This window comes from Lupinus angustifolius, chromosome LG08, assembly GCF_001865875.1.
Source record: "Lupinus angustifolius cultivar Tanjil chromosome LG08, LupAngTanjil_v1.0, whole genome shotgun sequence".
NCBI lineage: Eukaryota > Viridiplantae > Streptophyta > Magnoliopsida > Fabales > Fabaceae > Lupinus > Lupinus angustifolius.
Window position 1 is genome coordinate 8940548 of NC_032016.1, and position 22889 is coordinate 8963436.

The following is a 22889-nucleotide window of genomic DNA, read 5'->3' on the forward strand; positions in this document are numbered from 1 at the left end:
AATGGTAAACATTAAATTATATAGAAAGATTAATGTAAAGAAATAATTTGAATGTGAAAAATGATTTCAATTTCATCTAATATTCAATGACTATTACTTTTTAACATAACAAAACATAGATGTTGTAAACACTCAATTTTAGTGGGGTAGCGACATGAACCAATCACTAATTATAGAATATATAATATATAAAAAGTAGGAAGAAAAATATGTGAGGAGGAGGTGACATGTGGCATGAAGGAAAAAATGTAAGGAGAAAGTGAAATGTGGCATGAGGGAATGAGAAAGTGACATGTGGCATAAAATAGTTTTTTTATTATATTGTTAATAGATACAATCATACTTGCGTCCCCTTAAGTTTTTGCTAGCACATGCATAATGCGCCATCTCTAGCGACACTCCATAACTATCCTTTAGTCAAATTCACAACTATTATATCAATTTTGATTGAAAAATGATATATCCTTTTGCTAATCCTAATACTTATAAAAAATGATAGCGATATACTTTTTTATTAATAATTGATTTACATGTGACATATCTAAACTTATTATATACTAGTGTGTACATGCACTCCGTGCCTGCCGACGAATATTGTGTGATACTACATATTCAATTTTTATATATTATATTTCGTGTGTGTTTATGATAATGTTTAATTTAAGATGAGATATGTGGTTAATTAATGTATTGGTGGTAGTTGCTTAGGATTTTATAGTTTTTTTGTAAAAATTAAATAATGTTAAGGGCAATATAGGAAATGAAAATTACACCATGAGGGAAGTTATTTCAAGTTTTGACTTTATATATAGTATAGATAAATATTATAGTAAATTACACTGATACCCTATGAGTTTTAATAAAATTACATAAACCACCCAAACTTTTTTAAAACCTACACAAATCACTCATAATTATATGTATACATTTCGTTGACTACCCAGATAAAATAGATAAGTGTGATTTCTTAAATAAAAATGGTGACGAGTGTAATTAGGTCAAACAAAATATGATATATTATGAATACAAGTCTAAATAGTATAAAAATTGATGTCTATTCTTTATTTTGGTTAGTTACAATATAATATGTGAGTAATTTAAACATCTCCTTAGATTTATTGATACAGTTTATAACGAATAAAAATAATGAATATACATCAATTTTTATACTATTTGAATTTGTTTCTACACATATCATATTTTGTTTGACTTAATTACACTCGTTTCTATTTTTATTTAAAAAATTACACTTATATCTTTTACCGTGATAGTCAATGCAATGTATAGATATAATTCAGAGTGAGTTACCTAAGTTTTAAAAAGTCTGATTGTTTTATGTAATTCAACTAAAACTCGGAAGGTCAGCGTAATACAGACTAAATATTATACTCATAAAAAGTGTAGGACATGAATTTTAAAGTCAATATTTAAAGCCATCATCAACCTGCGTATTTTTTTCATTTTCTCTCATTCCCTTACTCAGAATCGAAACCCTAGAAATTCAATATCCCAATCCGATCAATTTCATACACAGAACCCTATATTTCCTCATCAAACCCTCTCTTTCCCCATATAAAGTTCCATAATTGACCCAATTCCCCAACTCTACAGAATCCAACTTGTACCAGATTTCTCGTGCAGATCATAGATCCCCCGATCGGGTTTCGATTCTGAACAATCCGAACCCAATTCCGCTTATTCATCTGTCGTGGCTTTCGCATGGGTAAGATTCTTCGAGAAACCTCGAGGTCATCCTCAAACTCAGCATTCGCATCACCTTCCTCTGCTCCCGCAACAACGTTGTCGACATCGATAACCGACACGGTGAGAGGGTCCCACCAATTCAAGATCACAGGGTATTCTTTATCGAAGGGAATTGGGATTGGAAAATACATAGCATCGGAAACTTTCTCCGTTGGAGGGTATGATTGGGCGATCTATTTCTACCCTGATGGGAAAAGCGTTGAGGACAATGCTACGTATGTGTCACTCTTCATCGCTCTCGCGAGCGAAGGAACCGATGTTAGGGCTCTGTTTGAGTTGACCCTTTTGGATCAGAGTGGTAAGGAGAGGCATAAGGTTCATAGCCATTTCGAGAGGACTCTTGAGAGTGGACCCTACACGTTGAAATACCGTGGTAGCATGTGGTGGGTTTCTTTTTTATTTTCCATTCATTTGAAAGATTGATCCCGTTTTTATTATCTTGATTTCATGGCCAAGGTTTTAAATAGTTGTTTCGGAAACTTCGAAAACCTTGACGTTTGGGGGAATTGCGGTAATTTGCAGTGCCAGTCCATGCGGCCACACTTGGCAACCCCAAAACCTGACATGACATATCGGCTTCTGTAGCGGTCGCAGCCTTAAAATATTGTCCATGGTTTCATAGATCAATGAATTTGTTCAATTTATATCTCACCATTTTAACTTAAGGTTAATGATTATAAATTCATGTTTTGTTACATATGTTGGATTTAAAATGTTGATCATTAACTGGGAATGCGCCCATTAAACTGCCCGTTAATTAATCATCTAAGTGGCATGATTAACCACATTTCTCATTTAATTTCCTTTAATTTAAAATATCTGTCTTGACTACATATCCCGGCTTCACTTTATTTCCATAACTGAAAAATGTAATTTATATAGTTTTGTATGTATGTAACCTTGGTTAAATTTTAGAAGTGTTTTCGACTAAACGAGAAGGACTTCTAATAGGCATTTGCATAATTGACATGGCAATATTAGGGACAACTAGTAAAAACTTTCACCTTATTAAAATAACAGTGTCAAAAGACTACAAAGTCCTTATTGCAAGTAGTTGTGATAAGGTGGAAGCATTGCATTGATTGTCCCTATAAAAGACTTATTCCAGCTGAACCACTTAGTTAGGCATGCTTGTTATATATAGTTACATCGTTCAAAACTCAATCTTATTTTTCAGGTTACTTGTGGGGTTTGCGTTGTCCTTGAATGTATTTGTGAGTGTCTGGGAGAAAATGTTAATGTGTGATTTTAGTTTGGTCAAATATTGGAGTGATAAATTTATGGAACCTTTTTTTGACAAGGGAAGTCGAACAGTTTGACAAAGGCTAATTGTTTCAATTTGTGTATTTCAGGGGTTACAAGCGGTTTTTTAAGCGGACAGCACTGGAGACATCAGATTACCTTAAAGACGATTGCCTCAGTGTTAATTGCAGTGTTGGTGTTGTTAAGTCGCACACGGAGGGACCTAGAATATTCTCCATTGCAGTACCAACTTCTAACATGGGTCAGCATTTTGGGCAGCTACTGGAAAGTGGGAAAGGCTGTGATGTGAGTTTTGAAGTGAATGGGGAAATTTTCACTGCTCATAAGTTGGTGCTAGCAGCTCGCTCACCTGTTTTCAGAGCACAGCTTTTTGGTCCTATGAAAGATCAGAATACTCAGTGTATAAAAGTTGAAGACATGGAGGCTCCAGTTTTCAAGGTTTGAATAAATGCTCTTTGTGCTAACACTTTTCATTTATATTTGTGATTTGGCTACAAATATATGTCTTTGTTATCATTTCTGTGCCCCGATATACACATTGTGCTTCATTCATTGTTGGAGTCTTCCCCATGTTACCATCGTCAGGCGTATTGTTGCAACTGAATTTGATGGCAGTTGTACTCTATTTCGTGCATTGGTTGGGTGTATTGTTTTGAATTATGTTTCCAAAAATATTGTTTTCAAAGCCCTGTGTGACTAAGTAGGAATGATACCATACAATTTCTTTTTAATAATATAATTGTGTGTATTAAAAAATAGTTTCGTTTCTCAAGGAGTCATTATGCGTTTACTTACAAACACTATATGCAATGCTTGTGTCTATTGGGATTGTTGCATTCGCATTATTTAGCTTAACAAGTTAAGCTTAGCCATTTGGCTGTGGAACTCACAACTTGTCTGCTGTGCCCAACCGTATTCATCTATTTTGCAGGCATTGCTTCATGTCATATACTGGGACTCACTGCCTGACATGCAAGAGCTTACTGGGTTGAACTCAAAATGGGCAACTACCTTGATGGCTCAGCATCTGCTAGCGGCAGCTGACCGGTATGGCTTGGAGAGGCTTAGGTTGATGTGTGAAGCAAGTCTTTGTGAAGATGTTGCAATAAATACTGTGGCTACAACTTTAGCCTTAGCAGAGCAGCATCATTGTTTCCATCTTAAAGCAGCCTGTCTCAAATTTATTGCAAGGCCTGAAAATCTCAGAGGTATTTTTTCCTACTTTGAACATTATTGTGTCCTACAATTCAGGAGGGTGGGGCTAATTGGTACATTAAAATGTCTGAAGGATCAAACTTTAAACAAATTGGTCGTGCATATTCATTCTTTATCGACAACTATAAATAATGAACTGAAGGATTTTGTTCGATTTTGTTTGTTCAGCTGTGATGCAAACTGATGGTTTTGAGTACTTGAAGGAAAGTTGCCCAGCTGTTCTGACTGAGCTATTGGAGTATGTGGCTAGATTTACTCAGCATTCAGACTTCATGTGCAAGCACCGGAATGACATGATGATACTTGATGGTAGTGACATTAATGGAAGGCGAGTCAAGCAAAGGCTATAATATGAACTCTGAACAACTTTCTATACAACCCTTTCCCCTTCTTCTTTAAAAAGAATACAATGATAGCCATAGACTGAGGGAGATGATAAGCTTTTATAGAATTAGAATCAGTTTTTAATGTCCTTAGCTTACTTCATCTTATCTCTACCTTTTCCCTTTGTTGGTATAACTTGTGTTTGATCCTCTTGTTCAATGCTCTGTCTCTTTTCAGCATTAATTTACATTCTTCTTATATTCAATTGAAAGTAAAGAGAGTAGAAAAATAGCTAAAAGTAAAAAGTAAGAGTTTAAAATCTATCGAATGAAAGTGTAAAGTTTTTTACACTACCAGTGCATTATCTACTATTGATTTGTATTATTTTTGTTAAAAATCAATGATGATTAATGAATCGGATGATTTTCTGACCGTGTAAAAAAACACTTACATTATCAATGGGAAGATGTTATTATTAATAATACAATTTGGTGGTCACTGGGTGATGAGTTTCATTTGTTTGGGAAATGTAAATGCATGTAATATTTGCTATCCGTCAAAAATGAAAAATCAATTTGGAAAACTTAAGAGGTTAATATGGAACTTTTAGTTTTAACTTTACACTTTTGAGTTACTTGCCGATTGCTCTGGATTAAACCATTTTTGATGTTTTTGTATTGTTGAAAGTATTTTATGTGACACTTAATAAATCTACTTCTTAATTTATAGTAATACAGTTTTTCTCACTCACTATACCCAAATTTTTTCGAGAGAACTCTTATCCACTTAACTTATAATGTGTATTTTCTTTTGACATTTAGATCGTATTAATTTTAAAAATATGGATTTGAACTCTAATGAATGAAGAATCTTTAATAAAAAGAGAAAATGGTAGCAATTAATCAAAAAAGAAGAAGAGAAAATACTAGTAAATTAAAATAAAAAGAGTGTTTCAAAGAGTATGTAAACAAATTATTAGAAGAAAAAAAAAAGTAAAAAATAACGTACGCATATAATGAAATGTTGGGCGAGACGATTCGACCCGACCCGGCCCGTAACGTTGTATAAGTTGAGTTTGTTCATACTGTTTTCTATGCACAGTTAGTTACAGTTCCATTTTCGTAATTCTGATTCTTCTGTCTTTCTTCTTCGCTTTCTCAATATGGTAAGCTTTATTTCTTTTCACTCTTTTTGCTTCCAATTTGATCCAATTTCTGACATATATACCCTTCCTTCGTTATCGTAGTTGTTCTTCTCATACTTCAAGGATTTGGTTGGGCGAGAAGTAACGGTTGAACTGAAGAACGATTTGGCCATTAGAGGCACATTGCACTCTGTGGATCAGTACCTTAATATCAAGCTCGAAAACACTCGCGTTGTTGATCAAGACAAGTATCCCCACATGGTATGCGCTATTCTAGGGTTTTCATCTTTTTTCTTTTGTTTTTTTCCTCGATTGCTGATTATGCATTAAGATTCAATACAATACCTAATAGCTAATGTGGCCTTTGATATTTTGGAATCGTGATACTTAGATATTGGTAATTCAGTTTTTCCCCTGAGTGCTTCTCTTAGGGTTAAGTCAATAAAAGTGTTGAAGCACTTGAATGTGCATTTAGATTTAGGGTTCAATAAGTTAACTGTTTATTCCATAAGCTTCTTTGAAAGGCTTATTGAAATAACCTATTCTCATGAGCTAAAATAGGCTCCCCATAAGTTCCCCCCCAAAAAACCCTTAAATAATAGCATTATGCTTTGGAAAGTAAACATAAATTATGCGTTGTTTTGGTAAAGAAAAGTACCTATCCAGAGAAAGGGGATCGTTTTTTATAGCAACTATGGGGAATTTTTAGATTCTTCTTAATAACTAATGAGAGGGGGCAATAAGTAGGACCATGCTCGAATTCTATACTCGCTCGTGCTGTGGATTTTTGCATTAACTAGTGATGGTTAGGAAGCACCCTTTTTATGTTTGAGTATAGGGGTTTGATAATTCTTTGATCGAAAATAGGGCTTCACAAAATGATTAAGGATATCTAGGTTTTATGGGTGATATCTGTAGTTTAAGGGCGTGTTTGGGAGTTGGATTTTGGAGGGGAAGGAAGGGAAATGAAAGGCTTGAGAGGACTCGCCTTCCCTTTCCCTTCCTTCCCCTCCAAAATTCAAGTCCCAAACAAGCCCTAAATGTTTGTCATTGTATAAGTGGACAGTGGAGTTTTATAGGTCTATTGGGCTCTTATATGAATTTAAAAGTCCTTGGTTATACATTGTTAGGTTTCTTGGTTCTATTTTTGAGCCAACATGGCAACATCAGTTTCTTCGTCGACAATTCTTATTCCCACTCCTTTTCAACATTGCCTGTGTGTAAATTCATATCATTATGGGTGGTTTCAAACTGAAGGTTAATGTGGGCCTTTTTTCTCCTGATAATTTAATCTGTGCTGTATGTTACAGCTTGAAGTCTGTAGTCAAAGATTGATTTGAAAAGCTAAGTCCACTATTTCTCGGAGCATTAAATTCACCATTTTGCCAAGACAAAACCTCATATTTTTACTACCTTAACCTGTGCATTTAGGGCTGCGCCACAGTAGTTAACATTTCCCGAAAAAATATGAATATAGCAAGGTTGATGTGTTATGTTGGTTCTAAGGATATCATTGCAGTAGGATTTCGGAACATAGCTTTGGGTACCCATAATTAACAAAGGTAGAATTACAGATTTTATACCATTTTCTTCAATCTGAATAATATGCTGCAAGCAAATAATATGCTGCAAGCAAATAATATGGATCGTCTCATCTTATTCTTTTACCTGTCAAATTTGTTACATTTTATAACCCATCTTAATTGCATGCATCCCCCTTGATGATTATGTACATATAACATGCTTATATTTGATGGCAGCTTTCTGTAAGGAACTGCTTCATCAGAGGGTCGGTGGTGAGATATGTTCAATTGCCTCCAGAAGGGGTGGACATTGAAATACTGCATGATGCTACGAGGAGAGAAGCTCGGGGTGGTTAATTTGGCTGGTCAATTTGTTCTTATGGATCTGTATATGAGAACTTTGGTTTGAATATCATGGAAGTATCATTCCCACCAAAGAAATCTTTAACCAATGTCAGATGCTATGTATCATCGCCTTTTCTTTTTGTGTTTGTCTTTGAAGAATCATTGTCCAATTTTACTGGGACAAAGTGATACTCTGATACTACTAAGTGCATTGTTTTTTCTTATGCCTTCTCTTATTTAATATGTGTTTTTCTTCTCAGAGAAATGTTTTGGTAACCCGAATTCCTTGAGGCAGAAGTCTGAAGTGATCATTGACAGATTGATTCCTTAAAAATTGTATAGCTCAAAACTTAGCAAACTATAATGATTAAAATGTTATTTAAAATTTAGAAGTGTTAAAAAAATATTGTCAAGGAAAGCAAAGCTAGAGTAAAGGGTGGTCCATAAGAAATTAACTCAGCTAACAAGGTCTTGGATACAAATTTCATGTCTAAGGTGAGGATATGGGAGTATTTTTGTAAGTGCTCAGAGTTATGAGGCTCGACTTGACCTTGGTGAATGGTGAGCTTCTGAACCCAACTCCCCAAATTCTATAATACATGCGTATTGCTCATAAATCAAGTTCATATATATAATATTTCTCATGTACTAGTTTTCATCTCAAAATACAACAACTTTAAACACCCGGCTAATTTTATATGAAAAGTGTAAAGTGAGTATTTCGACTATCACAACTTTGGAATCTATGAAAATAAAATATAAAGAATTAAGGATTATTAACTAATAAATTGTACTCCAGAAATTTGTTTATTTTTCTTTTTGGTGCAAGCCTAGCTTTATAAGGGGAGGGGAGAAAGAGGGAAATGTAATGGGAAATAGACAAATTACTTTATGAAAGTTTATACCTACACACATAATTATATCTCACAATTCATATCTCAACCATTTATTTTATATATGATATGCTTCTCTCATCACCAAACGAATTTAGTTAGACTATATCTTCTGTCTCATAACATTATGTCATTCTATGTGTCATGAGATATAATTAGTCAAAAAAAATATTTAATAATTAAATTTTAACGTTTCAGGATATGTTTAGTTTGATTTTAACGGACCTCTGGGTTATCCTTGAAGAGGCCCACTATAGAAGAAAGTTAAATGGTGTAGAAAAATCCGAGTTTTGTGTTGAAGGATAGAAAACAATACTCTAGTAATGGGGTTTAAGCTTCTCTCTCTAACATCCATTTCTCTCTCCCCATTTCCACTTTTTACTTCACCACTCCTTCTATCCACAATTCCCTCCTCCTTTTATAAATCCACACGCGGCGCAGGTTAGTCCTCACCCCTCACCACTACATCTTCATTTCATTCATTATCTCTCAACATCAAATTCATTGTTGTTTTTGTTTGTTTTAGTAACATCGTTAACCATAACGAGATGCGTTAACAACGAAAAGGAAGATATTCTTCTTCCAGGAATGCCAAAGGAATACTATGATGATGTATGTATTCATCAATTTCTGATTTATGTTCTGTAATTATTATTATATGAAAATATGAAAATGTGTGAATAGTTGAAGGTTTTGTTTGGATAGATATAGTTGATTAACCTTGTTCAGGATAGGATTGGCAAGCAAAACAACGAGAAAGGACAAAGGAATTGCGTCAAAGACAGAGAGAGGAAGATGAAGAAGAAGAGAGAAAGATTGAAGAGTATCGTGAAGTTGGTATGCGTTTGAAAGGATACCCTGAAGAAGATGTTAGAAATGCACGCAAGTTGGTTTCGAGTTTTATAAGAGCTGAAGAAGAAATTGAACAGGTAAATTTATTCGTGCAACAGTGTCGGCATTCGATTAAATATTCAGAGTTACTCACTGAACTTTTTTCTATGATAGAAAATTGAGGAAGCTGCTGAGAAAGGAATACTTACCGAACTTGTTTTAATGGTCATATGGAATCGCTTGGATCTTGCTCGTCGTGATGTAAGTTTAGTATCTGAAATGTTCTACCCGGTGGGATTAAGACTTGATTGTTGTTGTATAGCTTTAATAATGTTTTAGCATCTGCAATATGACATAAGAAGTTCAGTTTTCTTTTGAATTGTGTTTGCATAAATGTCAACCTTTTCTGCATCACAAAAGAAAATTGATAGTAGGCAACGAGTGAGGGACTCTTAAAAAGTGGAACTGTGTAATACAGAAATTAGAAATTACTGATGGCCATTGAATTCTTGACTCGGGAAGTTTATCATGTTGCAATTTTTTTGATGTGAAATCTAAGAAGATTCTAATACTAAAGAAATTTCAGTATTGTTTTTAAAATATGACTGATAAATTATATTGTAGCCAGTTAACTAACATATGGAAGAAATTATATTTTTAGTATCATGTAGTCCTTTATTTATTTATTGGGTGAAAGACTTGTACAAATATGGAATTAAGTAATTGTTAAGTTTCTTCATAGACATAGTAAGCAAAGCATGGTTATTTATGCTTCTTATTTTGTACTGTGTATCATTATGAAAATTTGACAGGATTATCAGAAATATATATTAAAATTATTCTGTGTATTTCGTGTAAGAGTTTGTATTATTCTTTTCATCTTCTGGTCTCTCATATCTCTGTTTTGACTTATTTTATGCCATCTTTACAGAATGAAAAGGATGTTATAAGAAGTCTGGATCTGTTATACAGAAGGGTTGAGGTAACAACTACTCCATTTATTAAGAGTTTCAGCATTCATTTCAGCGAGAATATTATCCTCAACACACACACACAAAGAAGAGGAAAAATATTGAAAGAAATGGTTAAGAAGGATAACAAAAGAGAGTGGTTCATTAAGATGGCTTTGGAGACTCAAATGCTAATACTTTGATGGATAATCCTACTTTGATGATTTGTCAAAAATAAAAAATAACTTGATGATGACAAACATTGATGCTTCCCTCTAAGAATAAAAAACATGCGCAAATAAAAAATAATTTTATACAAAATAATCTCTTTTTAGTAGCACTTTTTTGTGTACCAACGAAGGTTGGATATGGTGGCAAGTGAGTCGCACTCCTGTGGAGAGGACTAAAGTTTAAACTCTGGAGAGGGCATTTATTGGGAGTGCCTCCTAGTCATGACAATCTCCGAAGGTTAGTTTCACAGCAATGTTTGTAAGGATACTTGATAAAGACAGAAGTAGACATAGCCCTTTTGTGTAAGTTTTTAAGAGCACAACATTTTCAAAGAGTATCACAGAAAAGGCCAAACGGCTATTAAGTAAAACCTCCCCAGTTTACTTTAATGGTCACATTTCCCATGATCATGGTAGAGAAGTGTTATGTTAAATGATTTGCTCAAATCTTCCTTTAGTTTCCTGCAGTGGCCATTAAGTTGTCACATGCACCACCATCAAGTAACGACCCCTTGCTTTTCTTAGGACCTTGGGTTATATGTTAATAAAATAATTTGTGTTTCTGTAAACAATCTTTGTTAAGTTTAGTGTGAAGGGCATATGATTTTAGTTTGTTATTTTTTCTGAATATACCTCGATAGTAATTTGTGGGACATATTAACCTTTTTCTTCTCGTGTGCTTAGTTGAATAAACTTTCATAATCATATTGACTTCAATTTAGAACATCTATAGCATATTGCATTCTGTGCAGGTTAACCGAACCTTAATATTTATTTTGTTCCCTTTTCTGAGAATTTTATTTTATTTTCTTGATTATAGACCGAGATCTTGAAACGAGAGGCTACCCCTGCAATGAGACTGCTCAATGATCTTTTGATTATGTATGATGGCTTTGATTATGAAGAGTGGCTGAAGAAATGTAAAAAGCGCATGATTGATTCATTTCCCCGGGAGGATCCATATAGTATTCTTGTTCCGCCAGGATTTGAGTCATTTGACATAGATAAGGTATGCTGCACCTATAGATTACAGGCCTTAGACTCTAGTCAAGTGATATGCATGTGTAGGAGCTCCTGCAAGTTTGATAACCCCTTCATAAGTAACTGTAGCTGCGGTTCATATAATTATATATAACTATATTGTTGATACTACTTAAGTAGTAGTATCAATACCCCTTATAGCTTTATCCAAATTAATGTTTAAATAACCAGATGTTGTCTACTTTAACATGTTACAAATAAGTAGTTTTTTTTCCAATTGAATGTGGTTAACAAAATTAATTTGAAAATAGCTATAGAAATTGAACTCTTTGTATTAAGTGGTTACACTTGGTTTGAGTTTATTTGCTTATACATAAATTTCGTTAAAAGGAAGATGGTCCAGATACCGCCTAAACTCCAATTTTGTATTGTTTCAGCTTGAAGGGCCGTTGTCACCGCCACCTGAACATGATGATACTCTTTTGAGGGTGGACTTTGTGAGGGAGGTGGATGAATTGCTACAAGAGGTTCGTCTTGAACAGAGTGAAGTAGAGAACGAAGCAGGGTTTGATCCTGAATCTGTTGCAAACAGATTGAAACAACAGGAGAAACAACAATCAATACGCCAAGTAGAAGCTCTGCTAGATTTAGCCATTGGTTTGAAATGGTAGCTATTTGGCTCATTTTTTCCGGCGACAAGATTGGCTTCTCAGTCACAGAATCCCAGCTTGCATTTGATTCATACCCCTTATCTGGTAGTTTATAGTTTAGAGTAGGATGATCATGTATGATAATTGCAATCTAATAGCTCCATGGTATAATATTTTTTTTCGGGTCTAAATGACATTTAAATGTAGGCATGTTAATTTGCGCTTAGAAGAAGGTCCAGATTACAGACAACAAGTTAGACGTCGTGTTTTTTGTTCTCTTTAGGTTTGATCTGAATGTAAATTTTGGGTGATCCTGTATTTTTAATTAATCCAAAAAATATCAATGGAAATCTGAATTGTCTATTACCTTAGTTAAGCACAAAGTTAAAATTTGAACACATAAAATTATGACTCAAATTAATGTTGGTATTGAGCTAGAATTACAGCATCTATTCATTTTCCATGAAAGTGTGTATATAGTCAACACAATCAGTGAGTTTAATTTTGCTTCAACAACATACCTATTTTGTTGATTTCTACGTTTCAAAAATTTAAAGTCGCAACTTACAAGTTCATCTTAATAAGCATGTTATGATTTTAAGTTAAATAATTTTTTTCCAATTAATTAAAATTGATAGTACATAGAATGGTACATAAAGTGAGATAGTAGATATAGTGCCCGTTCAATATAAGGCCTGGTTAGTACACTAAGGCCCAAACAGAATATAAGGTCAATGGGGGGGTATAATAGTAAATTCAAAGCAGTTAAGTCATGTGCGCTGAGTCGAAGATATAGAAGACTCTACTACTTACTGACAGTGTAAAAAAACACTTGCATTGTTTAGTGTATACATATTAAATCCATTTAATTTTAGTCAGCAGAGCGCACGTTAGCCCAGTTCACAAAGAGCATCAGCCTGTGCCCTGTGCGCACCCCCACCTAAACCAACTCATATCTCTGTGTTTTTTAGTGTCTTCCACAAAATCTCTCCCAACTCTCTCTCTCTCTCTCTCTCTCTCTCTCTAATTAGGGTTTCGTTACACACTCCCTTCTCTTCATTCAATGCCTGCAAATTCAACCAGTTCGATTATTGAAGCAATTCGGCGTTTGATCCACTTCAAATCACTCCAATTCCTCATTTGACTATACCTGCGCGGGTTTCTCTTTCTATGGCTCCTAGCCGCAGAAGGGTCTCCACCAAAGTGGCCGTCGCCGCATGCCGCGAATGGAAAATAGGTGATCTTGTCCTTGCCAAAGTTAAAGGCTTCCCTGCGTGGCCAGCCACGGTATGTGTCGCTTTTCACTTTTCTCTTTCTGGTTAAAGTTTGTGTTTTTATGATGATTTTTCAGTTTAGAATGTCATTTTGCTTGTTGGGTTTGTCTCTAGATTTAAGATATTTTTGCTTTAGTGTAAGCATTTTCTGGTATTAGATAGCTGATTTCAATTTAAATTTTATCCCAATTTTAAATTTAATGTCTTTTTGGGTTTTTATTTTGGATGAGTTAGCTAGCTTGGGCCTCACCACGATTCTAGACAATGGGTAGCTGATTGTAATTTCTGGTTTCCTTTCCTTAAAGTTACTTTATTTTTCCCTGGATTTTATCAGCATATTTGCTTAACCTGAATGATTTCGTTGAATAGATAGATATTTACTGCATAACTCATGGGGGATCTGGATGTTTTCAAAATTTAATTTGTGTGTTCTTAATTCTTTATTTCTTCCAATGGAGAAGTAGACCTTGTGTTCAGTATGGCCATGGAGAAGGTAGAAACTAGAGAGCATAGGTTGAAATGGTGAACCTGAGGTACAACCAACCTCATGATCTGTTACCAAAGCTAGAGAGCACAGGCTGAAATGGTCGCTAATCCCAAGGTGCAACTCACCTCGGGATCCGTTATTGGACCAACATGGAGCTTTGACTTTCCCATTGTTCTTGAAAAATGGATGACTAATTAATACCTTTTTGCAAGATGTAAGAAAACTGGGACTTTAGGTTAGAAAAATATAACGTTCTAAATTCATTAACTTTCCCCCCTTAATATAGATTTTGTTTTAACTTATCAAGTTCTTTGCTGGTGGCAGGTAAGTGAGCCTGAGAAGTGGGGTTACAAAACTGATCGGAAGAAAGTACTTGTTCACTTTTTTGGAACCCAACAAATGTAAGTATTGTAAGTCATGTCTTGCATGTTTTCTTATTGCTGGTAGTATGCCTAAGGCAATTGGTATGTTGTATAACTTTAGGAATAAGGTATGTTCAAACACCAAATTTCATAACCAAGGCAACTAAAAACTTAGTTTATGCTACATATGTGATTGTCCACTGTACTAAGACGATTCATGGATTTGATGCTAAACATTAAGTTTTGATTGTGGTCTTGTTGATAATCTAAATGATATGGTATTTTCTGTGAAGTTGTTAGGTTTTTGTGTTAATAGTTTCCTTTCTTCACTGACATCATTCCTAGGAGCCTGGCTAGGCAGGTGTATATATTATGGTATTTTCCATGTAGATTTGCCTTTTACTGTGCATAATTGGTTCATTTGAGAGTGTACTGTCTTTGTCTATTTCTATGCCTTTTTTGGATAGACTATTTCACTGTTGTTTATTTGGTTTAGCAAGGTAAGCCTAATGGTTGTCAATCTTGGTAGGACACTCATGAGTATAATGCTTATTGATGAGATGTTTACTTTCAGCTAGCATGTCCTGTATATATTTTTTTCATAACACATTTAGAATATTATCTTCTGTGATAAATTTTCGTTGTAGTTTGAGTTACTATTAGCGGTCATCAAGTTTTGTGGTTATATGTGGCTTTGTCTTTAGGCATGCCTGTGGTTATGAGAATCAGGTGGCAGACCAGAGTTGCATATATCACTAGGCCTTGATGTTCATATACATGTCTAATTATTTTTTAATCTCCATTTTATCTTATTAACCGTTGGTTTATATGCATAGATGGGATAAAAATATGAAGGTTAAGGGTTCTTCTTTCAATCATTCTTAGTTCTTAAGAGTTTGATTTGGTTTGTTATATATTAAGATAAGAGGATACACACTGTTTTTCAAGGTCCAGTTTTTGTTTCAAAAGCTTCCGCCTCTGTGGCACAAGTTTTACATTCCATCGTCTGTTTCCTCTAGTTATCTGAGTGATTCTCTATGCCACAATAGTATTTTTTGGGTGGTTGCTTGTGCTGCTATTTTGTAAAATTTACTCCTCTTACTACCTAATTGGAGTTCATGGGATGACTTAGTGAAGTTACATAACCTCAATGTGCTGACATAGAACATTCTGTACAGAGCAGTTAATTATTATATTTCACAGTAGCACAGTTGTGACAGAGACAGTGACGATCACAGCTGATTTTGTGGCTATCGCAACCCTTATAGCAACCAGGGGAGTCACCTGAAGCATTTACTTGCCAGCACATTCCATTTCCTGGACAATCCACCCCAATTTCCTATCAGCTCACCTATTTTTCAGCAGCCCAACCCTTTCTTCACACCTCTGTTATGTTCTCGTCTTTTGACTTCTATTGGCTCTTAGTTACTTCAGTAATTATTATTTTTCAAATGGTTAAATGTTAACAGCTTGTTATTAGTTTTCAAATGGTTATCTTTTTGGTTATGAACTTATGATACTTATTGTCAGTTTTTGATGTGTGTGTGTGTATATATATACATGATAGCCTTTGGTATTAGTTTAAAAATATATTTACCATGTGGACTTGAGGATTATATGTAGGAAAGAAGGAAGAGATAAAATAGAGAATCAAAATAGTATAATATTGAACATTGATATTAAAGTTATATGTTGAGATTATTCAAAAGTACAAAATATTGGTCCTATTTATAGGCCAATAACAAAAGACATATAATGCTAAGATAATTACCCATAATGACATAATTGAGTCTAACATGATTACTTTTAATGACAGAATCAATCCTAACCAATTCCAAGATATAATAAATATTATGAGATATTTCTAGATATTCTAACATAAGACTTCTTATATTTGTGTCACGATGTGAAAGTTTAGGCAGTTGGTGCAGTAATAAAGCATGGCTGTTTTTTTAATAATAATTTATGCCTTCATTTTGAAGCTTTTGTGTTCCCTCTTAGAATTTAGTTTTTATTTTCCCTTTACAGATGACTTGATTTCTTATAGTTGTTAAACTTGCAAGTTGTGTTAATTTTGAAATTGCTGTGCAGAGCGTTCTGCAATCCTGCTGATGTTGAAGCATTTACCGAGGAGAAAAAACAGTCTCTTGTCAAACGTCAGGGTAAAGGTGCTGACTTTGTTCGTGCTGTACGGGAGATTGTTGATAGTTATGACAGATTAAAGAAAGAGGAAGAGACCAAACATCATGAAGCTGCCACTGGTGAAGTTGCTGATGCAAATATTTCAAATCCAGCTGACTCATTTTCCGAGGATCAGACACATGCTCTTGAGCTGACACTAAATTTACCAATGAAAACTTCAGATTCTGTTACCAATAGACAGGAGCTGGAATGTGCAGCGGTGGATGACTCGGTTCTTGCATTGAATGATGAATCTTATAATAAAGATGCATCAGAGGAGCCTAGCAATAATGTGTCTGCCGTAAAATCACCTGAGCCGGTTACTTATTCTTCCCGAAAAAGATCTACTGGCAAAATTTGTCCACAAGGCTATTTAAGACACATAAATGCACCTTTAAGAAGGCCTAGAAGCTCCTCATGGGTTCAAAACTCTCTGATGCCTTGTAGTGACAGCAGAAAAATTGCCGGCGACCTGTCAGCTAATGTAGCTCGGAGTGCATATGTAAGAAGGAATAAATGTATCAGCAAGTCACCTGATCTTTCTAGCTGTGGTGATTTTGATTCATCTGCTTTTGTCTCAAATGGTAGCGTGGAGGAAAATGGTTCTGAAGTTCTCACAATTGATTCTGATGCATTTAGCCTGAATGAGGGCAGCACTATAGATTCAACTTTTAAGCTTGAAGACACCATTGAATGCCTAGAAGTTGAATTGAACAAAAGAGTTGATGTAGAAATAAAATCTGTAGTCAATAGGAAGAAAAGAAAACCAAGTAGGAAGAGGGTAAGTCATGATGTTACCAAGCTGGCCAATAAACCAGAGGATGAGGCTGCTGTGCAGAATGCCTGTCAAAGTTCACCTAACATGTGTGGAAATTCAGAAGGGAGATTTGTTGAACATGATGGAGATGAACACTTGCCCCTTTTGAAACGATTAAGAGTCAGAATGGGAAAACCATCATCCACTGAGGCAGAGCTCAATAACTTTGTACAAGCTCAAGAAAAAAGCTTTAACTCATCGCTGGAGATCGTCACGTCCTCAAATTGTGAGAATGGTGACTCGTCTTTGCTAAATGGAACTTCAGATAATGTTTCTCCTTCAAAGATCTCAGCTCCATCTCTTGACACACAGATTTATAATACTAAAAAAGACCAAACACTCTGTTCAGTGGATGATGAAGCTGCTTTACCTCCATCTAAACGTCTCCATCGTGCTTTAGAAGCCATGTCAGCTAATGCCGCCAAAGAATTTCAAGCTCATACGGAAGCAACATCATCCATTATGACATCAAGTGGTAAATGTTGTATATCCACTGCCAAGAGATGTCCATGTATGGCCATTAATGATGAAGAAGGTAGTGGAGTAGGATCACGAGAGTTGGATAATTGTGGCACTGGCCCTTCTTGTATCAATGTCTATAGTTTCTCAACCAGTTCAACTCCAATAATTTCATCAGAGAGTGAATCATCTATTCAAGTGGATAAGCAGTTGACTAAGCTCCAACAGCACAAAATTGGCAAGGAAGTTATTTCAGGTGTTACAGATCAAGTTGGTGAAGATCTTAGTGATAATGTGGTTTGTGTGACTACTAAGGCAGATTTAAAAATTCAGTTACACAGACAAATTTCTCCTGTTCTTGGTTTTAAATGTTGTGAAGGTGAAAGCAATCAAGAATTCCTGCAAAATGATGAAGACAGTATCAAAGCTGATAATCGTTCAAACACAGCATTTGATACATTAGAACGTAATGGAATCAGTCTTGGTCCTGTGGCTGTGAGCATAAGCAATGATTTTTTAGCTCCAAATAATATTGATGCACCTCCCAACGAGGTTGTTGTTTGTGAGGATAGTGAGCGCTTGAAGCTACCAGCTATTGACAGTAGCAAATCAAATGACATGTAAGCTTAATTTTGGCTTTTTATTCTACATACCCTCTTCTAACTCCCCTACCGAGATTGTAGAAGCAATAAAGAAATAAAGATTGATAAAAACAATTTTTGTAGTCTTTAACCTCTAACCTCTAAATATTCCTCCATTTTCCTTCTCTTTTATGATATTTCGTCATAGAATTTGCAGGACAAACATTTGCTTTCCTCATTTAGATCACACTTTTGTAAGATTTTTAGACCTGAACTCTAATGCTGGAGTTCAGTTCATGATGCCTTAAATTAATCTATAAATATATGAAACAAAAGCAATTGTTTAGTGGGAGTTATTTATGCTTCATTATTTCAATTGAGAAATGCTCATGTGTTTCACTTAATTTCAGGAGCGTGATTGTGAAAGAGATTAAGTGTAAAGAACCAGAAGAGGATTTGAATTTCGTTTCAGCATCCAATGACTTGGGTGAAAAGGGTATCTTGGGCACTCGGTCAAGTCCATCTTTGACAAATGGGGGAGATTGCATTCCACATGGTTCACCTCCAAATACGCCAGCTTGCAATGTTTCTATGTCAGATAGTAGTAATGTCCTTCAAAATGGAAGTTGTAGCCCTGTTGTACAACCGAAGCAAACTTTATCTGGTCCTGGTACTGTTGATGGAAGTAAAAATAGGTTTGCGGCAACACAACAATCTAGATCAACAGACAAGTCAACTGATGCAGGACACACTGCTTTGTGTTACTTTGAAGCGATGCTTGGTACATTAAAAAGGACAAAGGAAAGTATTGGTCGTGCAACACACATAGCTATTGACTGCGCAAAGTTTGGTAATGCAGCTAAGGTAATATGGTGTTTTCTCTCTCCTCCCGTCTGCTGAATGTTTCATCATTGAATTGTGGATACATCTTGATTTAGATTACTGTTTGTTTCTATTTTTTTAACCTTGCAATTGCATCTTTTCAGGATTTATTTTTATGTTTTTGTACCAATGAGCTCAATTAATGTGAATCTGTCAGATGCATATATGTTATTACCAATATGTAAAGGCCAAATGCAGAATTTAGAAATATAAACTTGATTTGTTTCCAGTTTCTCTAAATTCTAAAAAAGAACGTTGGGTGGAGTCTGTCAATATAAGGCTGATAGAAGCTATATTTGTCTATTTGAATTTTTATTGTTAGAAGTTTAGTTTTATATGTAGAAAGAATTTGGATTGCCTCGGGAAGGAACATTTTTAATTTTCAAAAGCAATAATTTGGTGGCAAGGCTATGTAGCATGGGTACCTCAAATTTTACACTAATGATTATTCACGTAGCCATTGATGTTCTTGTAGAAGTGAAGTAGAAAGAGTGCATTATATAATAGATCGAACGACGTCATAATGCTCTATCATAAATCATGTTCATTGACAAAGCCTTGATCTCTTTCTTAATCGTTTCGCCTATGGTTTTTCTTGACCTCTCTCTTCCTCTAGGAATTAGACTATCTTCATCTTTTCTATGATAAGTTAGGACATGTTTTTTTTATTTTTATAATTCTTCTGGGCTTTCGTGAGATTTAAAAATCATTCAATTGGCATTGCAGTTATCTCATATGCGATTTTTTTTTTTAATTTTACTTTTAAAATCTTACATGCCGATTCTTGATGTTATATGCATTTTTTGGGGTTGGGCTGTGTGGGTGTATTGCAGGTCATGGAAATTCTTGCCCACAATCTGGAAACAGAGTCAAGCCTGCATCGGAGGGTGGATTTGTTTTTTCTTGTTGACTCTATTGCACAGTCTTCTCGGGGTTTAAAAGGTAAAGAGTTCATTGCTTTGTTACTCTCGATTCTTGCTGACTAAAAGAGAATAAGGAAATAAAGAAGCCAGACACTGTTTGTAATTAATTGGAATCTAATGATGTCTGATTTTCCAGGTGATGTTTGCGGAGTATATCCATCTGTTATCCAAGCAGTCCTGCCACAACTATTGTCTGCTGCTGCCCCTCCAGGAAATACTGCACGTGAAAACCACAAGCAATGTCGCAAGGCAAGTTTATGGAGTCCATGTTTACTGAAGTTAAAACCAAATACTCTTTTATTACATCTCTGTTTTGGATTGTCATTCTTTGTTAACCTTTACTTTGAATAAGTATAGGTTTTAAGAGTGTGGTTGGAAAGGAGAATCCTACCAGAGTCCATTGTTTGTCACCATATCCGGGAACTGGACTCCTATAGCAATTTAGCTTCTGCATGTGTTCACTCACGTCGAACATCAAGAACAGAGAGGTCTATAGATGACCCTGTTAGAGAAATGGAGGGTATGCTTGTTGACGAATATGGAAGGTTTGAATTTGTTGGTACAAAATGTTTGATTTTATTATTTTCGCACACTTCGTCAAGGGTGTTTACTTCGTAATTCATTTGATCTTGTAGCAACTCAAGTTTTCAGCTACCTGGATTTTGCACACCTCAAGTACTTAAAGATGTAGATGAAGGGAGTGATTCTGATGGGGGCAACTTTGAGGCTGTCACACCTGAGCATAATTCTGAAGTACATGAAGTGTCTTCTACAATTGAAAAACACAGGCATATTTTGGAAGATGTTGATGGTGAGCTTGAAATGGAAGATGTGTCTCCTTCTTGTGATGTTGAAATGAATTCCATTCAGAATTTTAATGGAGGAAATGCCCCACAACTTCAGAAGAATCTTCCCCTGCCCCTTGCTCCTCTACCACAGAATGTGCAATCTTCCCCACCACCACCATCATCTCCTCCTCCACCGCCACCTCTACCTCCTATGCTACACCTCATGAAATCTGCCCCAGATCCATATAACACTGTAGTTGATACAAAAGGTTATACAGATTCACAGGTATGTTTCACAACTTTTGTTTTGGATTTTACTTTTTGGAGGAGTCAGTGTCACCAAAAGGTGATCATGGTGTACTTTTTCCTTATTACATGAGATCATTTTGCAGATTTTGAAAGACAACCTTCTTCACTCAACGACTCAGCCATTGGCTGCACCAAGGAGAAGGCAACCTAGCAGTGATGCAGTGCACTATCAAGTCCCAGAATGCAGAGAAATGCAAATGCACATGCCAAAATCTAATTGCTCTTTCAACAGTTTTCCTGTACCATCAGACAATTTCCGCCATTCAGACAGTGTTCCTATGCATAACAAAGGGTACTCTTTAAGGTCACCTCACCATGTTCCGTCCAATCAGTTTTCTTTTGTTCACAGGGAACACCATGTGAAGCATCGTAGGGGGTTTCAACCACCCCTGCCCCCACCACCCCCTCCTTACTCCAATAGACACCACTTGGTGCAGAACATGGAGAGAGAAAACTTCTACAATAATCATGAGAGATTAAAACCACCTCCATATGATCACCGAGAGAGATGGAATGCTCCTGTGTCTTACTCTGGTAATAATATTTGGACAACTGATGTTTTGTTATGATATTGGCCATAAATATTCATATATTTGGGCATGCCATGGTTTGCTTTGGGAACTTATAGTGAAATTAATTCTTTCTTTGGTAGATCGTTGGTATCAGGACAGAGATGTGCCTCCCCCATATGATTGTCATCCATGTGAATCAACTAGATTTTCAGGGCATGGGTGGAGATTTCCTCCCCGGTCAATGGATCACAGAAACTCCATGTCACCATTTAGACCACCACCCTTTTATGATGCAATTCCAGTGGCAAACAGAGGTGTGTTCCGCCGCACCCCACAAATTTTCTTCTACCTTGAAAACTTCAGATTATATGATTTTTTGCCCATTTGATTTCTGGAATTGTTACTTGAGAATAGTAAGCTTTAAGATGTTTATAATTTTATTTCAGGTCCAAACTTTTGGCGGCCCAGGTGATCAGAAATTACCAAGAAACCAAGGCTGGTACACTTCTGTTGTTATGCCGGGTTCACGACCTGTCCTTCAACTATATCTACTTTTGGTACTTATATTTCACTCCTTGATTTGTTAGGTATGAGCCACTCTCTGGCTTGGGCTCTGGTTTATGGTCAATCATTCTGTACATGCAAGAATCTTTAGAGGCAAAATGTGCACAGTATATGTGAATCATGAATGGTCTACTAGATATGTATATATTTATTGCAGCCTCTTCTGCAGAATGCAGGAAGAGAGATAATAGAGTTGTAGATGTAACCTATTTAGGATGTATCAATTTTCTCTGCAAATTTTATAATTTATTTCATGGAAGCCCTTATTGAAGTTAGATTAATATATATATAAATTTTCATGAGATGTTTCTTGAAATTGTTCTATTGATATATGGAAAGGTTTCCCTCTTGCAAACCAATTTTATTCTGATGTGTTGTTTGCTTAGAAATTGTGTTGTTTGGCCTTGTGGATTGGTGGGTCCTTAGTGGCAGACAATTTTGTTGGGCCCTTTAAATATAAACGTGTGGTCCTTAGAAAATTGAATGTTGCAAATTATTAAGGTGGTTATAATGTTCAACTGTAATGCCAGTGTGTAGAATCATGAGAGGTGCATGACTCTGTTTCAGAATTCTATTTTCCCAGCAAATAGTGCAATGTCAATTATGTGCCTTTGTTTTAGGGTAATTATTATATATT

General features: G+C 35.5%; 3 protein-coding genes across 7 annotated transcripts; all 3 read left to right on the forward strand.

Moving 5' to 3' along the window:
- LOC109354534 (sm-like protein LSM2) lies at nt 1442-7802 on the forward strand. 3 transcript variants are annotated; one of them, XM_019597125.1, is made up of 6 exons: nt 1444-2147; nt 3117-3465; nt 3959-4235; nt 4411-4574; nt 5813-5971; nt 7471-7802. In XM_019597125.1, the coding sequence occupies exons 1-6, from the start codon at nt 1720-1722 to the stop codon at nt 7588-7590; spliced, it is 1497 nt and encodes a 498-aa protein (XP_019452670.1). In that variant the 5' UTR covers nt 1444-1719; the 3' UTR covers nt 7591-7802. The 3 variants fall into 3 exon arrangements, with proteins under 3 accessions (XP_019452667.1, XP_019452670.1, XP_019452669.1); XM_019597122.1 differs by lacking the exons at nt 5813-5971; nt 7471-7802 and adding an exon at nt 4637-4807 and having other exon boundaries at nt 1442-2147; nt 4411-4604; XM_019597124.1 differs by lacking the exons at nt 1444-2147; nt 3117-3465; nt 3959-4235; nt 4411-4574 and adding an exon at nt 5637-5731.
- On the forward strand, nt 8752-12476 carry LOC109354537 (protein PALE CRESS, chloroplastic). Its single transcript, XM_019597128.1, has 7 exons — nt 8752-8912; nt 8998-9083; nt 9206-9400; nt 9477-9563; nt 10234-10284; nt 11303-11491; nt 11901-12476. The coding sequence occupies exons 1-7, from the start codon at nt 8795-8797 to the stop codon at nt 12132-12134; spliced, it is 960 nt and encodes a 319-aa protein (XP_019452673.1). The 5' UTR covers nt 8752-8794; the 3' UTR covers nt 12135-12476.
- On the forward strand, nt 12992-22620 carry LOC109354532 (protein HUA2-LIKE 2-like). Of its 3 annotated transcripts, none has more exons than XM_019597117.1 (12): nt 12992-13400; nt 14199-14275; nt 16328-18313; nt 18685-19138; nt 19990-20098; nt 20216-20328; nt 20437-20624; nt 20715-21153; nt 21260-21710; nt 21829-22002; nt 22135-22190; nt 22276-22620. In XM_019597117.1, the coding sequence occupies exons 1-11, from the start codon at nt 13284-13286 to the stop codon at nt 22158-22160; spliced, it is 4134 nt and encodes a 1377-aa protein (XP_019452662.1). In that variant the 5' UTR covers nt 12992-13283; the 3' UTR covers nt 22161-22190; nt 22276-22620. The 3 variants fall into 3 exon arrangements, with proteins under 3 accessions (XP_019452662.1, XP_019452661.1, XP_019452660.1); XM_019597116.1 differs by having other exon boundaries at nt 22135-22187; XM_019597115.1 differs by having other exon boundaries at nt 22135-22620.

Bases quoted from the DNA above. Each gene is read 5' to 3' on its own strand.
- LOC109354534 (XM_019597125.1), top strand. From the start codon at position 1,720: ATGGGTAAGATTCTTCGAGAAACCTCGAGGTCATCCTCAAACTCAGCA. The intron at 2,148-3,116 runs GTGGGTTTCTTT...TGTGTATTTCAG, and splicing joins AAATACCGTGGTAGCATGTG to GGGTTACAAGCGGTTTTTTA. The intron at 5,972-7,470 runs GTATGCGCTATT...ATTTGATGGCAG, and splicing joins AAGACAAGTATCCCCACATG to CTTTCTGTAAGGAACTGCTT.
- LOC109354537 (XM_019597128.1), top strand. From the start codon at position 8,795: ATGGGGTTTAAGCTTCTCTCTCTAACATCCATTTCTCTCTCCCCATTT. The intron at 8,913-8,997 runs GTTAGTCCTCAC...TGTTTGTTTTAG, and splicing joins TAAATCCACACGCGGCGCAG to TAACATCGTTAACCATAACG. The intron at 9,401-9,476 runs GTAAATTTATTC...TTTCTATGATAG, and splicing joins CTGAAGAAGAAATTGAACAG to AAAATTGAGGAAGCTGCTGA.
- LOC109354532 (XM_019597115.1), top strand. From the start codon at position 13,284: ATGGCTCCTAGCCGCAGAAGGGTCTCCACCAAAGTGGCCGTCGCCGCA. The intron at 18,314-18,684 runs GTAAGCTTAATT...ACTTAATTTCAG, and splicing joins AGTAGCAAATCAAATGACAT to GAGCGTGATTGTGAAAGAGA. The intron at 22,003-22,134 runs GTGTGTTCCGCC...ATTTTATTTCAG, and splicing joins AATTCCAGTGGCAAACAGAG to GTCCAAACTTTTGGCGGCCC.